Genomic DNA, 24,322 nt, shown 5'->3' with positions numbered 1-24,322 from the left:
AGGCTAGAAATTAGCCACATGAACAAATATCTTCAAGTATTTTTCAGCAGTTCCAGCTCAGATCCATCAAACTCGTTGGTCGATCAAAAAGACAAACGATGGAGAGTGGAGTAACACACACTGTTGTATTTTCCTCTGAAGTGCAGGGAATCAAACCCCAAATTTTAAAGCCTGTAAAAAGAAACAGGGCTCAGTTCCCACACATATCACCTCTGCATCTTTTCTTGCTGTTAACAATTTGGCCAAAGGACTTTTCTGTACTCAACACCAGTTTGATTCTCTGAATCACAAAGGACAACATGGTGGTGTGCTTGTTACTCCTCTGTCCTTTATTTACTCTCTGGAGTTTTTACTATTGTTCTGCCAAGAAAAAATAAATATTACAGAGGACGCACAGGATCCTTCTTTCACCTAATGGATTCAGAAAGACAGATTATGATATTCTACCTATATGCAGTTCTACAGGTATTGATATACAGATACAGCTGGTAATGTTAGCTAGCTGAATTTAAATCCTGGTTTAGCCAATTAGTTAAACTGCCTCAACTCATAGATAGCAGAAAAAGCTGGCAAATCTGGCAAGTATTGTTTTCCATTATAGTTTTATCTTCAGCACAAATTCGATTTGCATTGCACTCGCAGTTGTCCAACACTCACCTGTGAATTTAGATCTTAAATCAGGGTTTTCAAACAGCACCTTGTCTCCTGTCAGTGTGTGAGAAAGAGGGAAACTAAACAACCCCTTTGTTTGTGTCTAGAGTCTGTGTATGGATTCGATTTATATGTCCAAAATATTGGCCAAGAGAGAGAGAGAGAGAGAGAGAGAGAGAGAGAGAGAGGTGAAGTGAGGACAAGAAGGGGAATGACCGATTGTATATCACAAGATTACCGTAAGCCTTTACAGTTTGTGAAAAAACACAATAGTTGAATTCCAGATGTTTAATGAGAGATTTGACAATATCAGAGAGAGAAGAGGAGGGAGAGAGAGGGACGAAGATAAGGAAAGAAACAGAGAGAGAGAGAGAGAGAGAGAGTGAGTGTGTGTGTGTATGCGTGTGTGTGTGTGTGTGTATCAACTGTATGAATGTGTTTAATGGTAGGAGCCTGAACAACGGCTTCATATCCATTGACCTGGTAAAGTGTTATTGCTCCAGGATTTGCCATAAAAGTCAGATACATGTAATATTTCTGTCCTTCAGAGGAAAAGAGCAGTCTATCAGTCTACACTTTATTGAATTTACAATGGCAGAGACTCTTTAATAGTACATGGGGAGGAAAACCAAATGACAGGCAGCAGCACAATGCAACAGACTACTAACTTTCACAAATGTGTCACTGAACTACTGAAAAGTCCATATACAAGCTATAACAATTAAATGAACATGAATCTGTTTTATAAGATGATACTGTGAATTGTGTGTACATTGTTAGTATCATGTTTGCCTGCTTATTTGTTCAGATAATCATAGGCCTTGTTAGCTTTTACTTTTGCTGCTAATTTTCTGTGTGCCTCTAAATTTAAGGTCATGCATTCAGTCAGTCACTCAGTCAGTCAGGTAACGCTTAGTGAGATGCCGCTTCGTGAGATGAGCAGTACCGGAGCTTAAACTACTGGCTCGGTTCGTTTTATGACCAAAGTTTTCCGGCTGGGCATTGTTTGGACCTTCACGCCAATCACAGTGCTTAAAAACGGAAAACTATACTCAAACGGGAAGCCGGGCCACGTTAAACAAATGCACAATCAAATGACAAGCAATCTGCTTGTGTTGTGAAAATGTCAAGAAAGAAGAAACTAGACATTCTTTCCTATTTTCAACCCAATTTGAGTGATAAAACAATATGTTCAAGTGAATTTAACTTGTTTCTATGAAGTAGCACCGTAATGAGCGAAGCTAGGCTGCTGTATTTCTGCCTCTCCCACCATGTCGACGTTCCAAAACAGCCCAATGGACAGAAATCTATCCTTCAATAATTCTGTTCGTTTTCCGACGGATCAGTTTGGCTGCAGCTAGTGGAATTCAACACACGCGCCGTGGGCCTGTACAGGATCTGTACTTGTTTTTTCCATCATACCCTTTACTTGTTTCACTTTGTTTATCAAAACCATTGCTTCTCTTCTCTGATTTAAGTGCAAGATACATAATTTTGTCATTCCGATCTCACTCTTTCATAACATATAAAAGAAAAAAACCTACTCTGACCTTTAAGTACTCATCTGTCTGCCTTTGTCACAGATGTCCACAGAGGTCCAATCTGTTTAAAGATCTGTTTACTTGATTACTTTACTGGTGTGTGTGTGTGCGAGAGAGAGAGAGCACCATAGCTAGCATAATTATATGGGGTGACCCGAGTGTCCACGCATGTAGGACATACCTTTCTCTCCCACCTACTCTCTCTCTCTCTCTCTCTCTCTCTCTCTCTCAGCCCATCTTCCCTCCATCCTCTATACGTCTCTCACACCCATCACTATCCCACTTCACCCCTATCCCTGCTTCATTATTCCAGACATGACTTCCGGTTTGGTGATGTAGCAAGCAGACATGTGGCAGAGTGTCTCCTGATTGACTCGGAAAGATTTTACACTTTAACATCCAACTTTCCCTCATTCAATGACTTCTTCTAGGATAGGAATCTCTGTTATTCTTGAACGCAAACTGAACCATCGAAGCACAGGCAAGCCACTCAGCAAGTACCAACAAGCTTAGCTTAGCTAGAAAATTGGCTATTCAATGCTTCAGCTAGCAGCAATGATGGTCAGCCTGTTGCTGAGACTGAACCTACTACTTGAGAAGCATTGGACAAGTCTCAAAGAAGATATGTCTCCTCTGATCTGAGCTTCAAGCCAGTGCCTACAGTCTTCAGTAAATGCGCTAAGGGACCAAGTAGGTGAATTCATTCCATGGATGTCTCACCCAAACAGAAACCCTGGCAGGTGAAAACTTTGAGCCTCTCAACACTGCGGAAGCCATCAAAACATCCTTGCACTCCCAGTGATCTGGGTGGTGGTGGTTGTTGTTGTTGTTGTTGTTGTCTGAATCTGTTCACAAACATGTTAAATGTCAGTTTTCAGGCAATTTTGTGGCCTCATTCAAATGAATGAGAAGTAAAAATCAGAACGCTACAAACTCGTCCTAGCTGCATCCGATCTTGGTGATTAGTTTATATTATGGTTTTCATGGAGGTCAAGTGCCGAAAAACTCCCATGTTAAAACTAAGTGGAATATTGCTTTAAAGCATCTGTGATAATTAATAAGATTCACATTAACAAGGGGCACCCGGCAGGGATGCTCTATTGGTCTCCTGCTGTTTGCTTTTGCTATCGAGCCTCTTTCCATCATTCTTAAAGGAATAGTTCACCCAAAAATTTAAATTCGGTCATTATCTACTCATTGTCATGCCAGTACAAACTTGGGTGAGTGTTTTTTCTTCATACAACTTACCTGGAGTTCTCCAGGCTCGCTGCTGGAGGAGCTTCTTCCAGTGAATGGGGAGTGAATGGGGAGCCGGACGTTCTGCTTCAAAAAGGGCAATAAATGCCCATAAAATTACTCCATAAAGCTTGTGTAGTATAATCAAAGTCTTCTGATGCCTGACAGTTGCTCTATGAGTCGAAAAAAACTAAATCTGATCCATTATTTCATGAAAATCCGAGTCGATCGGCAGTACATTTACTTCTGGATTACCAAACTCTATTTTATCTTTTTCTTCATCTTCCTTTTATTATTGTTTTGTAATCTATTGTATAGCAGTGTGGTTAGTGGAGAGAGGTCGGGCATAGGAAGGATAGTGGGTTAAATGGCCTGTTGTTGGGGGTATGGGTGGGGGGTGGATGGGGTTACATTTTGGGAGGAAAGAAAGGGGAAAAAAGTGTATGAAATCCTGGGTGTAAATGTGACTTAACATTATGGTTTTCCAACAAAGATGCTCAATCTTCAACTTATTTCTGAGTTTTCAGTATCAGGAGGGAAGTTTTTACCATGTTTTCTGCACATCATGAAAGAGTCAGTGTCAGCAAGAATGCAAATTTACCGAAACAGCTTGCGCAACTGCCGTGGATACTGTTAATGTCAGTTCAGGGGAATGGATAAATCAGTTAATCAGTTACAGTTGTAAGCATATTGAGCAACCTGCTGTTTGCTTTTGCTATCAAGCCTCTTTCCATCATTCTTAAGTCTGCAACTTCAATGCATGGCATCCACAGATGGGGTTCAGACTGTTGATGTATGCAGATGACCTGCTGTATGCGGTGCCATAGAATGATGTTACAATGTGTGTGTGTGTGTGTGTGTGTGTGTGTGTGTGTGTGTGTGCACAGTGATAGACTTACAGTAATGAGTGTGTAAACGTCCACAGGTTTACATGACAGATATACATGAACTTGGGAACTCCGTGACCCAACAGTGTGTGTATGTGTGTGTGTGTGTGTGTGTGTGTGTGTGTGTTTGCACAGAAGTAGACTTGATGAATGTCTGTGTTGAGAACATCTACAGAGAGTGACATGACAGGTCAGTGGACCGCGTATGTTTAGTCTCAAGGATTAATGCTGTGGTGTGTGTGTGTGTGTGTGTTTCTGTCTGTACATATGTGTGAATTGGTGTGTGGCCAATCATGTAAATATCCTCCCCTTCAGTGATTTCTGGAGAGACAATGAAAGACTTTTGACACAATTACAGTTTACACTTTACACATTAAGTTAACAGTCGTATCCATGGTGACGAACAATAATTAAAACAGCAGAAAACGTCAGCACTTGTGAATCTCACAACATCAAATAGTAAAGAGCAATACTATGAAAACAACTGTAGGATATAGATGAATTTTGAGAGACAATGAAAGGAGAGTCACATCCCAAGGCATTCTGATGTTAAGTTTTTTTTTTTTTCTCCAAACATATTTCAGTCCAAAGGCTAGAGACTGGCAGGCGCTGCTCACATGCTTGCTCTAACTGATGACAAGATGATAAACATGGAACAACAATGGGGAATTAGCATTAGCGATGTACAACAGAACAGCTTAAATTTGTTGGGGTTTCATGGGTTTGGACAAATGGAGGAGCATATCCCCAGATCCACATCTTCCTCCTCTACTCAATCTAGTTTGCGCTCATCAAAAAAATGCCTTCTATCACTCTCCGTAGCTCTTGTTTTTATATGTTTTTCAAGCATTTCTCACAGGAATATTATCATTATGCACTATGGTTCTGACTGTTGCACTCCTTATTTCTGGTTACTTGTAATTTTGGTGATCTATGTTGCTCTCATTGTAAGTTGATCCAGATGAGAGTATCAGCTAAAAGTCTAAAAAAAATGTCAAAAAATGAAAGGAACAACATTTTGCTGCTGTTAACTTACTTTAAGGTAAATCATCTTCTTCATCCCAGTCAGCACTGAAATATCTCTCTTTGTGCAAACTTAGCAGAGCATTTCCTTTCCAATTCAAAGTCTGAAAAAAAACATATGTCTGATGGGGTTTTTAAGATTTTTACAAAAATCTGATGGTCTCACAGAGCTGGACAACAACAACAGGTTAAACATGGAGATAATGGAGACTGCCATGATAGAACAGCTGCACCATCTGGTGGCCAAACATAAAAACATACACCAATACAGACAGACAGACAGACAGTCACACACACACACACACCTGCATACCCAGTCAGTATACTGTTCTTGTAGAAGCAGGAGAGTGAGAGAGAGAGAGAGAGAGAGAGTGTGTGTGTGTGTGTGTGTGTGTGTGTGAGAGAGAGAGAGAGAGAGAGAGAGAGAGAGAGATGAAACTAGAGAGAGACAGATTAAAGGTCGTTATTAGTTTTGGACTGAAAAAGCAGGATCGTCAGTAAATCAGATAAATGTGAAAAAATATATATATATATGTAATTCGTGGATGTAACATGTAAATATGTCATTTTCAATTTCTAAATTTGATTTATGTTTAGTTTTCCATCGAAACGTTGGGATTCTTACGGATGTCATAGCCAAACGAACTGATGATCATAACACTTGAGAAGTTATTTCATGATGTCATTTTTTAGAGTTATCTGACTCAGTAATCCTGCCTATTGGATTACTCAGACTGGAATATTTTGGAAAAGTGATGGGTCAGCTCGCCCCGGTTGTTCCGACGGCCCTGATATCCACGCATTATAAATCATCTGCACGATTAGAAAATAATGACAGTCATAAGTTAAATTTTTTTTGTGTCCAAATCTGTTTTATAAATGTTACCTGTAGCAAAACGATTTTTCGTTTTCACAGAGGTGATATATTTTCTCTTGATTCAGGTCTCAAAAAATACATTTCATTTACTCTTTAGGCCTATTGTAAATAAGCCTACAGATGACAGCCTGCATGCGTGTATAGCCAAAATATATTTCCATCATACAGGCCTAAATGTAAATATATGCAAATATGTCAAAATAAAGCGTTTTCCAATTTAGTTCAAATGAATGTTATATAGCCTACATGCAAATATTTTTTGCCAATTCCTGTATATTTTTGAACATATCTTTAAACATATTCTGAAGTATATGTGCAATATCTTTTTTTGCATGGGATGTGATAGCCTGTACCCATTAGGCTATTAGGCTCAGCAATAAGGTGGTTTTCCTCCACGTGAGAATTTGAAGGGCAAAGTGCCAATTAGCTGCCAGCTGCCATCAATTAAACCAAAAGCACTTCATGTATCTCGCAGGGCGGCGTGTCCTCATGCTGACTTGTGTCTGAGGGGCATCACAGGATCCATGGCTGGGCACAGAGTCGGGCTGCTGCTGCTACTCCTCACTGGGACTCTGCTGGTCTCGGTCCGGGGATGGGAGAGGGTCTCTAGCGGGCCGTGGTGGAATGTGAACCAAACCCAAATGGATCGATTTTACCAGACCGGGCAGTGGGGTAAGTTGAGCACTATATAGGTTTTGATAAGTGCTTCAGTGGATAATTTTAAAGGTGTGTGAACTATGATCTCCAGTTGGTCGTTATCAGGTAAACTACTAGCAGATTATATTTACGAAAGACATGCTCATTTATTTATGGGTGTGGTGTGTGTGTGTGTGTGTGTGTGTGCGTGTGTTTTTTTTTTTTTGTTTTTTTTTTTATGTTTAATGAACATTAACCAAACCATGCACTAACACAAGTTTTAATCCTTAATTTCCCCTGCAATAAAACGCTCACTGTAAGAGCAAAGTACCACTTTTGTGTCTCACCTGTCCTAAAGTCACTTAAAATCAATACTATGAAATGCACACCAGAGAGTCTTTGAAATATCACTTTACAATGAACTATCAAGTCTTTATCAGTTATGTTTACATATCATGAAAACTCAAGTCACAACACACTCGTCACATAGGACCGTTCCAGGCCCAGATGGGTATTTGTAGTGGGTTACTTGTGATGAGACTCATTTGTATAAAATTAGACGTTTGCTTAAGTTTTACCATTGTTACTGTTGCCTGTAAAATTGGTGCCTTCACTACCACTCTCCGCTCTAGATGACGGCAGTGATTACAGTGATGGTGAAGGTGTAGTTACTGAAGTTGAAGATACCACCACCGACTCTGATCCTCTTGCTGACCATGGGTTCCATGTGGAGTACGTAGATGCCGCTCAGAAGAAATGGACCGACGTGACCAAGTCAAGTGGGCTAGAAGTGCTTTGCAGTGAATCTGAATTCCAAATTACCCTGCTATCGGGTCCATTAAGTGAAGTCAAAGTTTTGGGTGAGTTCTTGGTTTTTGCTCTACTTGGATTTAAGTCAGTGTAGTCTGGCAAAATGGCTTTGAGGGCATCAACTTACCAGGATTTCCTTTCCCTTCCACAGGCTCCAAGGCCCTGCTGTCTGTCCTGGATGCTCCAGAGTCTTGTGGCTATGATGTGAACCTGCTCTCTAACACTGTGACTGTACCTTTCTTGGGGTGCCACGTCAAACGACAAGTGGGTTACTGAAAAGCAGCTTCACTTAACTTGCACATCTTGACAGTTTAACGGATAAATGAAGGCAAGAGGTGGCTTTCATTTATTGCTTCCAGCTGTTAAGCCTTGATACAGCTGAATTTTCTACTTCTGTAGTGTTTGTTTAATATGAGCTTGTGCTCCTTGTAGAGCTGCAACGATTAATCGATTAGTTGTCAACTATTAATTGCCAACAATTTAGATAATTGATTAATCGGTTTGACTAATTTGAGAAATAAGTCAAACTTCTCTGATTCCAGCTTCTTAAATGTGAATATTTTCTGGTTTCTTTACTCCTCCTATGACAGTAAACTGAATATCTTTGGGTTGTGGACAAAACAAGAGATTTGAGGACGTTATCTTGGGCTTTGGGGAACACTGATCGACATTTTTCACTATTTTCTGACTTTTTATAGACCAAACAACTAATCGATTGATCGAGAAAATAATCGACAATTAAAATAATTGTTAGTTGCAGCCCTAGCTCCTTGCAATCTCTAAAGTAGTTCATGTTACAGACTGACCACTACACGCTGCAGCTATTGTACGTCAATGAGCTTGGCCAGGCAGACATTGCTACTGCATCTTGTGAGGCAAGTGTGAAGTTGGATTCCGACCTACAACTCCCTCGCTCCAGTGGCCCACAGGTGCGCACTTCCAAGTGTGCTAACCCACCAAAGGCACAAAGTGAGTGCAAAGTGATTGTTGTAAAATGGATTGGAGAATAGTCCTGAAATGCGCTGGTCATTGGGTATAGCTTATGTCAGGTCCTAAAGTAGGATATTGCAACATACTTGACTAACAAATGGCACATGATTTTTCTACAGCTGTAGGAGAGAAAATCACACATGGGTGACTAGATTAGTCTTTCAAAGACTAAAGGCAAGAAACTTGATACAATGTGGAGTTGGTGTAGATAAGACACTGGTTTAACACATTTCTGAGATCACACTAAACAATCTTCTCTCAATCCTTGTCAGAATTGTCAACTCCTTGTCATGTCTTCATTTCAGATTGCGATGTCCCTAAAGCGGAGCAGGTGACTTGTGGCCAAACGGGAATATCCTCCTCAGACTGTGAAAAGATGGGTTGCTGTGTGGATTCTTCTACATCTGCCTGCTACTACCCAGTAGACGGTAAGGCTTCTGTTTTGCTGCAGTGGGGGATGAAATGGTTCTCTTTTGTCTTCACCATCCTATTTTAAAACTATGTGCTTCATATTGGGCAAAAGACATCTATTCAAGACTAGTATTAATGTGTGTGCCTCTATTTTTTATTTTTTTTTAAATAGAATGCACTGCAGATAAACAGTTCGTCTTTGCCATTCGCCATGACTCTGCATTCATCCCTGTGGACCCCACCAAGCTTGTTGTTCCAGGGCACCCAAGCTGTAAACCAGTCATCGTTAATGACAAGTTGGCCCTCTTCAAGTTCTCAGTTACAGACTGTGGAGCTCGTTCTTATGTAAGTTGTCCCAAAGTGCAGTCTACTGATCCTGTTCTAAGATGCATCAGCTGCATAGTGAGCTATTAAAGTGCACTGTGCGTAGCGACCAGCTGCAGTAGCTGCCACTGTCAGGAAATGGTACCCGACTCTAGCCTGTTAGTCAACTTGCCTGCTAGGTGATGAGAACATTGATCATGGATGCCCTCACCCATATTTCCCCAGTAGCTGTCTGCTTTGGTGCTCATAACACTTCAGTATGCACTATTTAGAGTAACTAAATACCAAACCCAAATCTATGTAAAGCCTGACCTCTATGGTTAAAAAGCATGCTATGTAATTTACCATCTGCCATTGGTTGATCTTTGGTGCCAGGTGATGTCACCACCTGTTGTACTCTACAGAAGGTGACATCACCTGGCACCAAAGATGCATACAATCTGGAAACCTGAAAGCTACCTGACAATGATCTGACTTTTTTTTTTTTTTTTTTTTTTATGACAGGATGTTGGTGAGACAAAGATCTACATGGTTGAAGTGCAATCTGTTGTTGAAGCCCTCAACCTAAAGTATGGTGTCATCACCAGAAACAATCCCCTCAGGTGAGTTGATCTTGGTGCTATAAAACCTAATTCTGTTAAAGCACAGTGTGCCTCTACTTTTTTTTTTTTTTTTTTTTAAAGTTTGTCTTTATACATGGACTTGAACAACCATGTTTGTGTAACTAGTCATTCTAAAGTTTGCAGTACTTGGTCTTGCACTAGACTGATCTTGTTTTGCACATTAGTTTTGAGGAGTCTTGAAACTTTAACTACCCTTTTACTACACTTGCATGATTGATCAAGCTTGTGACAATCGGGACTGTTCTTACCCAATGTCTTATTTTGTAGATTCATGATTGAGTGTCGCTATGCCAAAAATGACAACCAGCAGTCACTGGCCAGTGTTGGCTACATGGTCAAGAGCCCCAGTTCAAGTGTCCCTTCAAAGGTTGTCTCCAATGGCCGGTTCGGAGTGGAACTGAGAATTGCTGAAGGTTGGCTTTTGTTGCATTGTTAATCTGTCAAACCAAATGCATTTTTGTGGTGAGCGCTTAAATGTCTTAACAAGTATAAGGCCCAGATGGTTGAGTTGTACTCATGCGCCAAATGGCTTTTTGTTTGGCGTTTTCTGATCCAACTTCAAAACAAATTGGTTTGCTTCCCCTTCTGTTTATACTCCAACAGATCAGACTTACTCCACTTACTTGCCCACATACCACCAGCCCTTGAAACTTCTCCTTGGCAAACCGGTGTATCTTGAAGTGCGTCTGAAGTCTCCAAGACCGGATGCAGCAATCCTTGTCAACTACTGTCTAGCTTATCCTCGTTCTGCCAAGAATGCTCTTGTGCTCATTTATGAAGGGTAAGGATGACTGTCTCTTAATGTTTTACACCTTTGCCAAGGAGACACCTTGCCATGACATGCAAACATTGCCTTGAGCAAAGTCTGCCCCCTTATCCTTATGGTCTGCCACATAGCTGGTTGGAGGGAATCACTACAGTTAACTCAAAGGTTTGTCTTGTAGGTGTGCCAACCCTCACGACCCCAATGTGTCCATCCTTAAAGTCAGCGACCTGCCAAAAAACCGCCACCAGAGACGCTTCGTGGTCAAAGCTTTCCAGTTCATGGATCAGCAGACAAACAAATACCTAGATGAAGAAGTGAGTCGAGAATTCAGGAGGAACTATTATGGGCCTATAGGTCAAAGTGAATGCAGCCAAAAATGACCATACCACAGTGACCCTGGTGACTCATGCTTGCTACCTGCAAGTCTGAAGCGGGTCATCTAATTACAAAAATTTGTAATGGTGTTTAATGTGCAGTGAGCAGAATTATTATTTTTTTTTAATTGCCTGTTCAGTCAAGGAATTATGCCCTTAACCCCAAATTTCACTGCTCCAATGACTGCATAAAGCTTAAATGTGCAGACATATTTAATGATGTTGCTTTAAGTTCAGTATTATCCAGTTTAGTGGCAATGTGGTGTGTGTGTGTGTACACACAAATGTGATTTGGCTTATGTTGAAAGGACTCTCTCTGAGGCAACTTATCACTAAGATGACTAAAATGGCTTCCCCCCCCCCCCACAGATCTACTTCATGTGCTCCGCAGAAGTGTGCAGGGTAGAGGAAAAGACTTGCCGGGAGCGTTGCTTCGATGGAAAGGTGAATAATACTATCAACCTTGCGAATGTATTTGTGTTGGTGCTTGTGTTCAGATGCTGTAACCAGCTTCCTTTCCTTCTAGGCACCATAAGGATTTGTGGCTCCAGACTTGTAAATGCTTGTATATGAAAATAAATTTTTATTCAAAAACTTTATCTTGAAGTCTTTGTTAACAACACATGCATTACTATTGAAGATCCTTAAGGTTGAATTGGAGGTTCCAGTCAGGGGGATATGAACTGGTTAGATGCAAATAGACCTTGGTATGTTCTGAACTATTGGACCAACACTAGTTCACGTTGAGGTGGTTGTCTAATATCAACAAATGGCTACTTGGTCAAGAAAACCCCTGAACAATCAAGTGTAGAAGCCGTTCCTGTCTATGGATGATGCAGCGGTCGGGCCTAGTGGCTTGGGTCACAAGGTTTGACCTACAGGACGACAACTGGTTGCAGTTCAGAAAATGCAGAAGACAAGTTCTTGTGTTATGGCCTGACATGCATCACTTGGGACAAAATCAACAATATAATGCTGTCTGTACCCAACAACTTGGACTTGGCAGTTAGGAAATTAGTTAATTGCTATATAGCAAACTGTGCTACTGGCCTGGAACTCTAGCAGGTTGGCTTTATTTTGTCTATTGGTCCTTACTGGGAAGCTGCAAGGCAGATGTAGCTCTCAATCAATTGACAATATTTTCATCAAGATTTAAGGTACAGGTTTAAAACATGCATTTCAGTGCTTCTGGCCCCAAAACATTTTTCTGGAAGATCATTCAGTCCTGCATTGTACATGAGAATGGTGTTGTAAAATGTGAAATAGCACAGCCATTTCAGAGAGGAGCATCTGAAGAAACAAAGGCCTTGGACAGGGCCTGAAGATGGGATCCTAGTGGTTTGTTTGAAGACAAGAGGACCCACAAACTCCATCAGATGAATCACTGACCTATATAAAAGTTACTTAAGTATTGTAATTTAGCTATATAAGTTCTAATTTTCAGGACTACAGTGAGTATTTCATTCAGTGAATAATTAATTGCAAAGCCATAGTATACAATACAAGGTAGGCAATTCATTTCAATTTCATATAACATGAAACAAGCAGAAGCAAAACAAAGTAAGGGAATGGAACATGTAACAAAGGCATAGGTATAAAGGGCAAAACTACCTTAAAATAGCAAGAATTGCGATATACATATTTTCTTTTTTTTGTTCATATTAACAGATGTAAAATAAAATGGCAAAAGTCAACATTTCAGTGAATTATTTCTCCCGTTTTGTTTTCGTTTTGACATCTGTGTGACATAACTCCTGGCATGGGTGCATTTTGTTTCTCTCTGAATCAAGTCACATTGTTTGGTCCTGCACAGAAAGAGAAACAAAGATATTTCGATGACGACAATTGTATTATACTATAAGTTTCACTTTAACTCAGAGTGTGATGACAGCCTCTTCTCCTCCCCAGTCAGATCGGGGTCATCTGTCACAACTCCCACAATTCTTTGCGCGATAAATACATGCAATCCGCTACTTTGTTTCACTCCTGGTATCGTCTCTCGGTTCCATTTCATTACAAGGTTCACTAAAGTTACTAAACGGGATCGGCGAAACGCAGCTCATATTTGTTAACGTTTGACTGACGGAGCTGCCGGTCTGACAGGAAAACCAGGAAGTGCCGGTCAGGAGAGAGAGTCACATGTGGAAATCGGCTGTGTGGAAATAACACGAAGTGAGTTTGCAAGATGCCCTTTGTTGTGATGTTACTCGTCTTTCGGTGTAAAAGTCGGCAAACAAGCTATCTTTATTGTTGGAAATGTGGACCGCTGTCATCCAGATTAGTTTCCCAGCATACAGACAGAGTGGTTACCAACACACTCAGCTATCTGTCGTTCCTTTACAGCTAGCTAGATATAGCAAGATGCTACAGACATGTATCTAACTTACTGGTGTAGAGAGAGAGAGAGAGAGAGAGAGATTTTTATTAAGCTCTGACTAACAATAAAATAATAAATTAGGCCTACCTGCCTAGCTAATTGGGTTACTTATATTCTCGTACTAATCAAGTTTATGTGAGTGGATGTGTCTCTCATGTCTGAATATGATTCCTTCTGAACCCTTTTACAGGCACACCATGATATAAGTTATGTAATATTAACAGAGACCTTTCATCCTGTGACTAAGTCATGCAATGAATTAATTGTGATATGTTTAAAAAATCAGCAAGTCAACCAGGGGCGAATCGTGAATGCACTCAATCCTTATGCATGGAAACGTTTCTGCATCTAATTTACCACCAAAATTTCCAAATTGGCATAATTTCTGATGAATGAGTGACAAGATATTATATGGGCAATGTATGCTGTGTAGTCAAGGTATGGGAAGTGCCACACTTTGCCATACCCAGCTGATGCCCATAAAGTCAACCATGGCTTTGACCTGCCAAATTCTGATATCTCATAACAATTTGAATGGGAATTCCCACACTGCTTATCATAAAAAAAAAACCCTGACATTTTTTCTCTCAGAACTAGCAATTATGTTATTGTGGTAACAGTGGCAGAAATAACAAGAATGTTATTTTAATATGTAATAATAATAATAGTCATAATGTGATACTCTATTGATCCCCATAGCACTCTGTAATCCCCATAAAACTCTCTTTTCAATTCATCAGGTCCAGCTACAAAACAGCACAATTGGAGCTGGTAGGGAGTCAGTGTGTTAGTTTTGTTAACATTATTTCTTGCATTCCTGCTTCATTAGAAACTTTATGCTGAAGAGAGACAGAGAAGATGGGACACAGAAATGGGAAGACATACAAAATGCGTCACAAATTGGACTCAATGCAATATAGCGACCAAACACTGCTCAAAGAATTAGACTTATCTGTCTAGAAGACACCCAAATACGTTTATCACCATCATTGTTGACTAACATGTCAGCTGCTTTCAGGTGGTACTTCGGAAAATGGACCTTTACTAGTCTTTGTGTAGTATTGTCGGAAGCTGACAGCACAAAGTAATTGGCCTGTCAGCAGTGGCACTGTGTATTTCTTGATATGAAACAAGCTGAGCTTCTGCAGCACTCTGACCACAGGCATGCATGATAGAGGAAGTCAGGACACTGTTGTCAGCAGGTTTGGCGGAGGGCGTGGTCTTTGTCCTCGCATTAGATAGCATGGAGAGAAGGGCAGAGTCTCACACCATTCTGCCTGTTGAACCCACAGCTGCTGCTGCTGGCAAAGATGGCCCATCTTTCAGCGCTTTTCAAGTATGTGGACGAACACCAGGAGCTCTACGTTGAGGTAAGTTGAATCTGATATAGGGCTGAGCAATATGGTTGAAATCAATACTGCGATAATCATAAGGATTTTTTTCAATATTGATTCAGTATTGACATATGCAAAATCACTTCTTAAATAATGAAATTGATGTTCATGCCATGGAACTGAATGGTAATGATAGGTGTGACAAAACTGAAATTTTCAAATAATATTTGAATAATGTTTCATACCACATTTTGTCATTTGAATACAATTTGCTTGTTATCATCAATTTAGACAGCATAATTATGTGTCACGATATCCCAAAATCAACATATCACTGTATGATTCCACTGAAAGACGATAAACAATAATATTGAATTATCACCCATCCCTATTCTAACGTATCCATTACTATGTTTGACTGCAGTATTGTTTGAGTTTGTTGCACAATCCTTTTGACATCACAAGCCAATGTAGACCCACTGGAGCTAATGAAATCACGTGAGCAGCATAACTGTGATAACTGTAGTTATAGTTACACTTTGTGACCTGATGTGGTAACACACAAACTGTCACAGCTTGAATGAAACTTCAGCTACATGAGCGCATTAAAACCCCCAAAACTCAAGTTGTGTGAAATAGAAATCGCATTTTCATAGAAGATGTGAATGCTGCTCTGAATCGTTCCTGTTTTCCGTCTTGCCCAGCGCCTCGCCCAATGGGTGGCGGTCCCGAGTGTGTCGGCTTGGCCCGAAAAGCGCGGAGAGATCAAGAAGATGATGGAGATGGCAGCCAAGGACATCGAGAGGCTGGGGGGCACGGTGGAGATGGTGGACATCGGCAAGCAGAAGGTCAGAATGCAAGTGTAGAGTGTGTGTGTGTGTGTGTATGTGTGATTTCAGGTTTTGCATCTGTTTTATGTGTAAGATGACACTCAAAATTCTTAGTAAATTGTCAATCTAGCATAGTTTCTGCCATTACATTTAGAGGTACGCTGTTTCCCTATTTCTCACCATGATTAATTTATTGCTTTTTCTTGGCTTTCATGTTGCCAAACGTCAAACCTAGCCTGTTGTTTTCCTTAATGTTGAGCGGGCTTTCTAGAATACTGTGTTGATTTTTGTATGTATATTTGTATCGTTATGATAATATTACCTTTATACAGTCTTGTGCTATTTCTGTTCTGCTGAGTCAGCGCTAATAGAGCCAGAAGCGCATCCCTTTGTTATAGCTCATTCATTCCTTTCACTTTTTATTTTAAAGCACTATGCAACTTTGAGAAACGTATCCTACAAATATAGCTACTTAAAGTTATTATAATGATTGGCCATGCAGCTTCCCTCTGGAGAAGAGATCCCCCTGCCGCCTATTGTTCTGGGACGTCTGGGGTCGGACCCGGGCAAGAAGACGGTGTGTATCTACGGTCACCTTGATGTCCAGCCAGCCAGTATCGATGACGGCTGGGACACAGAGCCTTTTACTCTGGTGGAGAAAGATGGTGAGAGCAAATCTCTTTGATTCTGTCCAGAATAACCTGAGGCTGTGTAGTTATGAAACAGCGAGTTGGGTAAGGTTGAACGGTAAATAGAAATTGTTCACATTGATCGGAATGTACTGAGAGTGACTGGAATGTTGTATGGGTGGAGTAGTGCTAAATAGCCAGATTCACTTAAGGTTTTTCTATTTTCACTCTAATGTTTACAGTGTCTCTGATCTGTGATTTGGCAGGTTGACATTTTGCTGTCACATCTCACTCAGATATAGGCTTGTAGAAAAGACCTGATGGAGGCCTTGCCAGAAACAGAGTGAGCAGTTTGAGAGGAAAATACAGTTTCATTGATTAGGTACCAAACTACTGAACAACATGGAATAGCTAATTTTGTATCATGACCTTTAAAAATGGCAAAGTAGTGCTTGGACATAGAATCTTGAATTGAATTTGGAGATGTCTGAATGAACTATGTTGAGTTGAGCCGAGCAAAACTAACACCAGCAACATTTCAGTTTACCCATACTTCTTGGTTGAGCAGAGAAGTTTTTTTTTTTTAAGTTGTTTCATCATTGCTTATGTGTAGTATGTTGTCCAAATGCTCTTTGAGCATTTATCAAATAGTCCTGATCATATCTTAGTTTGTTACTTATTTCCAAAGTCCATTCTAGTTGCTGTTCTCAGTCACGTCTTATCTGTGTGGTTTACAGGTCAAGGGGAAACTGTACTGTAGCTATTTTCCAGAATCAGTGATGGATACGATTTTCAGAAAACAAAAGGGCCCAAGTGAAAAATTTTTTAGTTAGTACATTGCACAATGATATAAGCTATTCAGTCTTTTTGGACACCTTTATTTTACATATCTGTTATTTTGGTGTCTTTTGCTATTTATCAACCTAGTTTTACTTTGCACACCTGTGACTTGACTGCACCAGCAGACCCTTGTTTGGTTTTGCACAGCATTCTCAAGTTGATCCTATTCTGTTCAACCTACTCATGATTATGATCCCATGGAATACTAGATTACTGTTAAGTTTATAACTTTTTTCTAATGTGTCTGCATCAGTTAAACAGGTCAAATTCCTGGTCCACTGTTGTAATTGGCAAATAAAAGAAATTATGGCTCTAATAAATTCTGTCACATTACTCACAGCTACACACATTTGGCTTTGTGTGCAAGTTCACTTGTGGTGACATCAAGTTTGGTTTACTGTGTCAGATATAGCACAACTTTTTACCTCTTTCCCTTTTTTGCTGGCGCATGAATTGTCTCATGTATTTTCTGGTGACAGTCAGCTGACAGAAAGTTCCATATTCTCCTCCTCCTGTCTCATTCATTTCTGTTTAGCTCAGTTCCTGCTTGTCATGTTTTACAAGCCGGTTGCTTGAGTAGGGAGTTTTAGATGTGTTGAGACCGGCGTAGTTCCCTATGTGAAATGTTATTCGAAAAAATGTGACTGCATTGTATTGACTGAGTATTGACACTTAGTCACATACAGAGATTGATTGCTCCTCTCTGTTTGCAGGCAAGCTCTATGGAAGAGGTTCGACCGATGACAAGGGTCCGGTGTTGGCCTGGTTTAATTGCATTGAGGCCTACCAGAAGATCCAGCAGGTAAAGTTCCCACCAGAGTTTGTTTCTACTTTTACTTAGTCTAGAACTAAAGGCGATGAACAAGTCACTGGAGAAGCCCACAGTGAATTACTTTTTACAAAATGGATATGAAGCATTTTGGAAACTCATCATTCCATCTGCCAAAACTGTGTGTTAAAGTACAATGCTGATTTGCTTTTTGATCGCGTCAGTGTCGTCAGCAGGACAGGTGGTCAAAGGTCTCTGGGTAAAGTAGCTGCAGTCATTAAATCTTGGCGGCGTTTCTTATCGTCTCCAAGATTTAATGATTGAGCCAAGTTACCTCACCTGCTCCTTGGTTTGAACCGGCTTTATTTTTCCCTAAAACAGACAATGATATAACACTGAAACCATTTGGTCGAGGAGAAATTCAAATGCTGAATAATGACCAGTCAAAAACAGATGTCTGCTATACTATGAGATATATGTTAAAGGAGACCGTGCTTGAGCAAGACTTTGAATCCCTAGCCTAGCTGACCCTGACCTCTGACCTGGCAAAACATATAATCATTAATGATGCAGTAAAGTAAGTAGCAGTGATTTAAAAAAAAAAAAAAAAAAAAAGAGATGGACTTTTCAGCACAAATTGGTTTTGTTTGTTTCTCAAATTACAACATTTTAATGACCTTACTGGTACGGTATTACCCAAATATCTGCTTGTTTCATCCACAATTATTTTTCTCCATAATGTAAACTTTAGCATTTAATTTCAAGTGTGACTTGTTTCACTCCTGTTAAATGAGAATAAATATCCAAGGATTTAAAGTTATCAGTCCAGCCTCAAAATCATCCTGCTCAAGACTGGAATGTACAACTTTAGCTGATTTTTGTTGATTATAAATCCTCTATAATAAAATGACTTAAAATAAAGCAGCCTAAGTATTATAGATATTGGGCACAGTGCGGCTGCCCCAGAACATTGGGGAATCTATTTTGTTGCTGGACTGTTTGGAAAATTTCGCTTTCACTTTCTTGTTGACCGGATTTTCTCAGTCAGTTCAGAGATTGAAACTGGTGACCTTGTATTTTAGCCTGGTACTGATCAAAATAATGAGAGGAGAGAAACCACTTGGCAATGGGTTTTGAATCAATACTCAATACTCTTCAGGCTGCAGTGATTTCTCTATGTGATGTTAAACTTGAAAGTTTCTTATTTTCTGCATTACAAGTGGTTTCCCTCCCCTCATTATTTAGCTTCTGCCCTTTATTTTCCACTTTTTTACCTTTTAGCTTGGCACTACTAAAATACATTTTCATACTGCTTGCATATCTAGTGTGTGAGTTTATTTGGCATAGTGTGGCCTTGTCATTTTTCACACATTTTTCCTTTTTCACCCTTTTCTTCACGGAGCAGGAGCTTCCCATCAACATCAAGTTCTGCTTCGAGGGGATGGAGGAGTCTGGATCCGAGGGCCTGGATGAGCTGATCTTCTCTCGTAAAGACACCTTCTTAAAAGACGTAGACTATGTCTGCATCTCCGACAACTATTGGCTGGGCAAGACCAAACCCTGCATCACTTACGGCCTGAGAGGGATCTGCTACTTCTTCATCGAGGTGAAGTCTGGTTGTAGTGCTGCTTAAATTTTGGCTTGGCTTGGCTTGAAACTGGGTGGATGTAATTAATAGGAATGACAAGTGGTGTTTTTTTTTTTTACTACTGCCTACTGTAATGCAATATTTCAGCATAACACTGATCTACTCTAGCTTTCCGTTTTTATATGGTATGTTAAAATGTAGTTTTAAATCCTAGCTGGAGTGCGGTGACAAGGATCTACACTCGGGGGTGTTTGGTGGCTCCGTTCACGAAGCCATGACCGACCTCATTGCACTTATGGGCAAGTTGAGCCATTGATTGAATTATAGTCTCATGAAAACACATTTGAATGCAGTCTTAAAGGTGAATACTGGTGACAACACGCTAAGTTCCACTTAGCGTTTTAGGGGAGATTTAACCTTGTGTCTTTGTCTACCCAAACAGGCTCCTTGGTGGACAAGAGGGGGAAGATCTTGGTTCCTGGGGTGTACAGCGATGTGGCTCCTGTCACAGAAGAGGAAAAAGGCCTCTATGACAAAATAGATTTTGACTTGGAGGAGTACTGCAAAGACGTTGGGGTCGGAAAGCTCCTGCATGACTCCAAGGCAAGGAGTCAGAATTGATTTCTGTTGTTTACATCACTGGGAGATAGAAATGTGTTGCACCTTTCTGGATTACTGTCGTGATAATTAGCCATTAAATCAGGGTTTTTGTTGTTTATTTGGTCTGTAGGAGCAAATCCTGATGCACCGCTGGAGGTACCCATCTCTCTCTCTGCATGGCATCGAGGGGGCTTTCTCCGATGGAGGGGCCAAGACTGTTATCCCCCGCAAGGTCATCGGCAAGTTCTCCATCCGACTGGTCCCTGACATGGACCCCGAAGTTGTGGAGAAGCAGGTATGCCTTTGAAATGTCTAACATTCACCATGCATATTGATAGAATGTAAATTAGAATAAATACATAGAAAGTAACACATAGAATTAACATTGTCGTCCATTGATCTCCACTGACAGAAATGGCTTGGTTTAAATGTCAAAATATCTCATATTTGTCCTCTCAAATAATACAATTGTTATTACAATAGTTGTTTGGTGCTTTGTTTTTACTAATGATGTTGTTTTTTTATTGTTTTATCAAGGTTGTCGGTCATCTGCAGAAGAAGTTTGCTGAACTGGAAAGCCCCAACAAACTAAAGGTTAACATGGGGCATGGAGCCAAGGCCTGGGTCTCCGACTTCAACCACCCGCACTACATGGCTGGTCGAAAGGCCATGAAGACAGGTACAGAGGCTGCGAGACAGAAGAGCGATAGAAAAGCAGTGTTTCCCCTGTCATTTCGCTTCATCGGTGGTGCTTGGGGGTAGTTTCTTGTTTTGGTTCCTTATCCGTCACTGTTTTGGTGGCAATTATGGCTCTAGTGCAGGTTGCAATGCTAGAAGTGTTTTGCTTTGGATATTTTATCATAATAAACACATTAATTGTACACAGAGTTGTACCTTTTTATGTTTTAGTACAAAATTCAGCTAAATTACATGGTTATTTCAAATTCCCATTTTCTCTAGCAGTAGTGTTAATTTTGTTACTGCGGTGTTTAGGGCTGGGCGATATGGACCAAAAATCACATCTCGGTATTTTTAGGCTGAATGGCGATACACAATATATATCTTGGTATTTTCTACAAAGTGGGCTAAATGTTCAGTTGTAAGTAGGGCTGGATGATATGGACAAAATCAAATATCACAATATTTTTGACCAAATACCTCGATACCGATATTGCGACAATATTGTAGGGATGACTATTGGTGCTTTCACAAAATATTTACACAATGAGATTTTTGATAAATAATCATCAGTAATGTGGATATAATGACTAAGTGGGTAAAGGAAAAATAATAGAACAGCTAGAACAGTCTGGTAAGTTCAGAAAATGACATCACTTTACTGTAATGCAGCCTTTAAAACCAGGAAAAGACAACACTTATGCCATATCACGATATTACGATATCCAAAATCTAAGACGATATCTAGTCTCATATCACGATATCGATATAATAACGATATATTGCTCAGCCCTAGCGGTGTTGCACCACTGCTGAATGAATACAGAGGAAACACTGAAATGTGTTCATCACATTACTTTATTCAGCGATCACTGTTAAAGAAAGAGGGGATGGATACAGCTATGCAAATAGGACGCATTGTAGATTTTCTTTAGTCTTGACCTTTTATTTTAACTCATATTGGCTGTTCCTCCTCTGTCTCCTCCTCGCTGGCCGGTAGTCTTCGGTGTGGAGCCGGACCTGACACGCGAGGGCGGCAGCATTCCAGTCACCCTGACCTTCCAGGAGGCCACAGGACGTAACGTCATGCTGCTGCCAGTCGGCTCCTCTGACGATGGAGCTCACTCTCAGAACGAGAAACTCAACAGGTATACCGCAGCGCCTTCTTTCATTTACCCTTTTCTACCTGAACCGCGGTGTTTCAACCTAGAAAGTGAAAGGGAAAGTGCCAGTGGCTAAAGCATTTTTAATGATAGGTTTATAATAGGACCAAACCACTTGACAGGATAGCTCAAACAGGTTTAGTAAGAAACCTGTTTCAGCAGGGCCAAAGCAGGGCCAAATGAATGGGTTCAACAGCTCAGTACAGCAGAACTCCTCAAAATGACAGAGAAGTGCTTGACAGATGCAGCAAGTTTCATATTTTTTTTTTTTTTTTTTTTGTGAAAAATGCTAAAACAATTGCCCGAATTCCTCTGGGGAGGCTTCAAGAACATAACTGGGAGAAGGGCTAACAAGAGTCTTGTATTGCACAGGACCTTAAGGGTTAAAACTGGAAAAAGACATCTTTGCATTATTAACTGCTGTCTGACACTTTGACATGTCATGTTATTTTTTTGGGAATTGGTACATGAACTATCAACAAAAATTATACTGGCCAACATAATTCCTTGTTTGCAACTTTCCCACCACTAAAGGTAAAATGTCTGTGACATGCCACAGCTTGAAATGTTGAGTACTGCCAAACTAATTTGTGTTTGCCACTTCACTTTATGACTGATTGGATGGTTCTGGTGAAAATTCCTTGTGCTAAAACTCAAGCCTTAACCAGTGTCAGTCAGCCATAATTTATTTTCTCCATTTTCAGATCCAACTACATTCAAGGGATCAAGATGCTGGGTGCGTACTTCCATGAGGTTTCCCAGCTGGAATGAATCGACCACTCACAATAAACATGAAACATGCTTACCGTCACCTTCAGAGCCATCTATTCCAGAGCCACACACTTGGCAGTTTGATTTGCTACACACAAACATACAGTTATATAGACTGCTTCCTCATAATAAAACAGTGTGTTTTCCTTTGTTAATGTTTTTCCTTTTTCAATAAAGCCTTATTAGATATTACAAAAACACCGTGGTGATGTTGTTGTAATGCACTCCACAATATCTTGCCGTAGACTTCCACACTGCTCGGCTGATACAGGCGTATCCAAGAAGACTTGAAGCTGTAATTACTGCCAAAGCTGCTTGTAGCACCTGGTTTATCTAAACCCTAATACCTATTCTTTCATTAATCTAGCTATTTAAACAGCCCACTTGGTCTGTGATTAAGACTGGCACAGTAACAAACTAAGAGTGGAATAACGCATGGAAATTGGCACAAAGTGGTAGCTTTTGTGTTTTTTTGACACAAACGCAATAGGCCTATGCAAATGTTGCATGCAGATATTATAACAAATTTCAACAAGTGATATGAATGATGCTTCTGAATTTCAAAGCCTCAATTTTTAATTAAACCCCACCTGTACTTTCACTTTTAGAATATTTATTTTAACTTTTTGAATCACATGACTATCAGGCAGATTGATCTCCATCGCAGATACACAGAAAAGGCAGTGAGTGCATGTGTACATGGGTTGTAAACGCCTCTTTTGACCAAACATGGGAAATTCTAGAGAAATTATATATGTAATTTTACTAACTAATTGACTGACTGACTAATTCATATTGCATTCCTCCGCCTAAATAATTGTGATTATTTAACAATTTCAAGTCATGTTAGAGAAAATTCAGTCATTTTGGCTACATCATAACATAAACTACTGTGTGTATCCTAATCATCTCTGTGTCATTATCAATTATCATAATCTATTTTGTTTGCATAGTTTTGAAAATATACACCTTATTTTTTATTTGTTTTACTTATTGTGTTTGACTCCTTTTGAGCAGGCTACAATCAGACAGCCTCACCACTCAAATACTAAAATGTTTGTTTGCCAGTAGAGCTGGAGCAATCAAGGAATTTGTTTCTTCTAAACCACACGGTTCTTACTGATTGAATCATCACGTTTCTCATTGATTCAAAGACACTGTTTCACACTACATTGTTCACAAACAGTTTCTGTGGCTCAATGACTGGCTACCGTGTTGTGAAAAGATGCTGTAGGACTGGTCTCATTTAGGGATTTCCAAATCTGTACTTCATATTCACACTTGGAGTAGGGTGCCTGAATCGCACAGAGTTGACTGGGGTGATGGATAACAACACTATGCCCATGTTATTTCTAGTAAACAAAACCAGTAGACAAAACTGAGAGAGAAAGGTAGCAGGAGCGCTGGTGTCCCTCAAACCGCCGGTGCTCATGGAAGGGAATACTTCAGAGAGAGAGGAAGACTGATGACCAAAAACAAAATGGCATCATTAAAAATACCCAGGTGTTTTTGGTTCTAGCCCATTGAATTAAAGGCCTTTTACATTTTTCAAACCTCCTTGAGTGCCTGGACCTGGATTTCTTATGCCATTTTG

At 40.2% G+C, this 24,322-nt stretch overlaps 2 protein-coding genes across 2 annotated transcripts; both read left to right on the top strand.

Annotated features, from left to right (window-relative positions):
• Positions 1–6,739: 6,739 nt before the first annotated feature.
• On the top strand, positions 6,740–11,684 carry LOC139648857 (zona pellucida sperm-binding protein 4-like). The gene is made up of 12 exons (XM_071525097.1): positions 6,740–6,887; positions 7,484–7,711; positions 7,813–7,925; positions 8,462–8,630; positions 8,957–9,079; positions 9,235–9,407; positions 9,891–9,988; positions 10,277–10,422; positions 10,613–10,790; positions 10,954–11,089; positions 11,519–11,593; positions 11,676–11,684. Exons 1-12 carry the CDS (start codon positions 6,740–6,742, stop codon positions 11,682–11,684), a joined length of 1,596 nt encoding a protein of 531 aa, XP_071381198.1.
• Positions 11,685–13,096: 1,412 nt separating this feature from the next.
• On the top strand, positions 13,097–22,926 carry cndp2 (carnosine dipeptidase 2). The gene is made up of 12 exons (XM_071525103.1): positions 13,097–13,321; positions 14,819–14,896; positions 15,565–15,708; positions 16,193–16,355; positions 17,873–17,961; positions 19,334–19,534; positions 19,731–19,815; positions 19,959–20,119; positions 20,247–20,411; positions 20,654–20,795; positions 21,795–21,942; positions 22,662–22,926. The coding sequence occupies exons 2-12, from the start codon at positions 14,837–14,839 to the stop codon at positions 22,726–22,728; spliced, it is 1,425 nt and encodes a 474-aa protein (XP_071381204.1). The 5' UTR covers positions 13,097–13,321; positions 14,819–14,836; the 3' UTR covers positions 22,729–22,926.
• The last annotated feature ends 1,396 nt before the right edge of the window (positions 22,927–24,322 follow it).

Source organism: Centroberyx affinis, unplaced genomic scaffold, assembly GCF_046629955.1.
Source record: "Centroberyx affinis isolate AG114_WGS23_722 - 3 ecotype Tasmania unplaced genomic scaffold, CSIRO-AGI_Caff_v1 ptg001267l_1, whole genome shotgun sequence".
Classification (NCBI taxonomy): Eukaryota; Metazoa; Chordata; class Actinopteri; order Beryciformes; family Berycidae; genus Centroberyx; species Centroberyx affinis.
This window is presented reverse-complemented; position numbering and strand designations above follow the sequence as displayed.

What these genes read in the sequence shown, in the direction of transcription:
- LOC139648857 (XM_071525097.1), top strand. Translation starts at nt 6,740, where the DNA reads ATGGCTGGGCACAGAGTCGGGCTGCTGCTGCTACTCCTCACTGGGACT. An exon ending in AAGTGAAGTCAAAGTTTTGG is followed by an intron (nt 7,712 to 7,812) that starts GTGAGTTCTTGG and finishes TCCCTTCCACAG; the next exon opens with GCTCCAAGGCCCTGCTGTCT. An exon ending in TAACCCACCAAAGGCACAAA is followed by an intron (nt 8,631 to 8,956) that starts GTGAGTGCAAAG and finishes TCTTCATTTCAG; the next exon opens with ATTGCGATGTCCCTAAAGCG.
- cndp2 (XM_071525103.1), top strand. Translation starts at nt 14,837, where the DNA reads ATGGCCCATCTTTCAGCGCTTTTCAAGTATGTGGACGAACACCAGGAG. An exon ending in TACTCTGGTGGAGAAAGATG is followed by an intron (nt 16,356 to 17,872) that starts GTGAGAGCAAAT and finishes CTCTGTTTGCAG; the next exon opens with GCAAGCTCTATGGAAGAGGT. An exon ending in CCTACCAGAAGATCCAGCAG is followed by an intron (nt 17,962 to 19,333) that starts GTAAAGTTCCCA and finishes TTCACGGAGCAG; the next exon opens with GAGCTTCCCATCAACATCAA.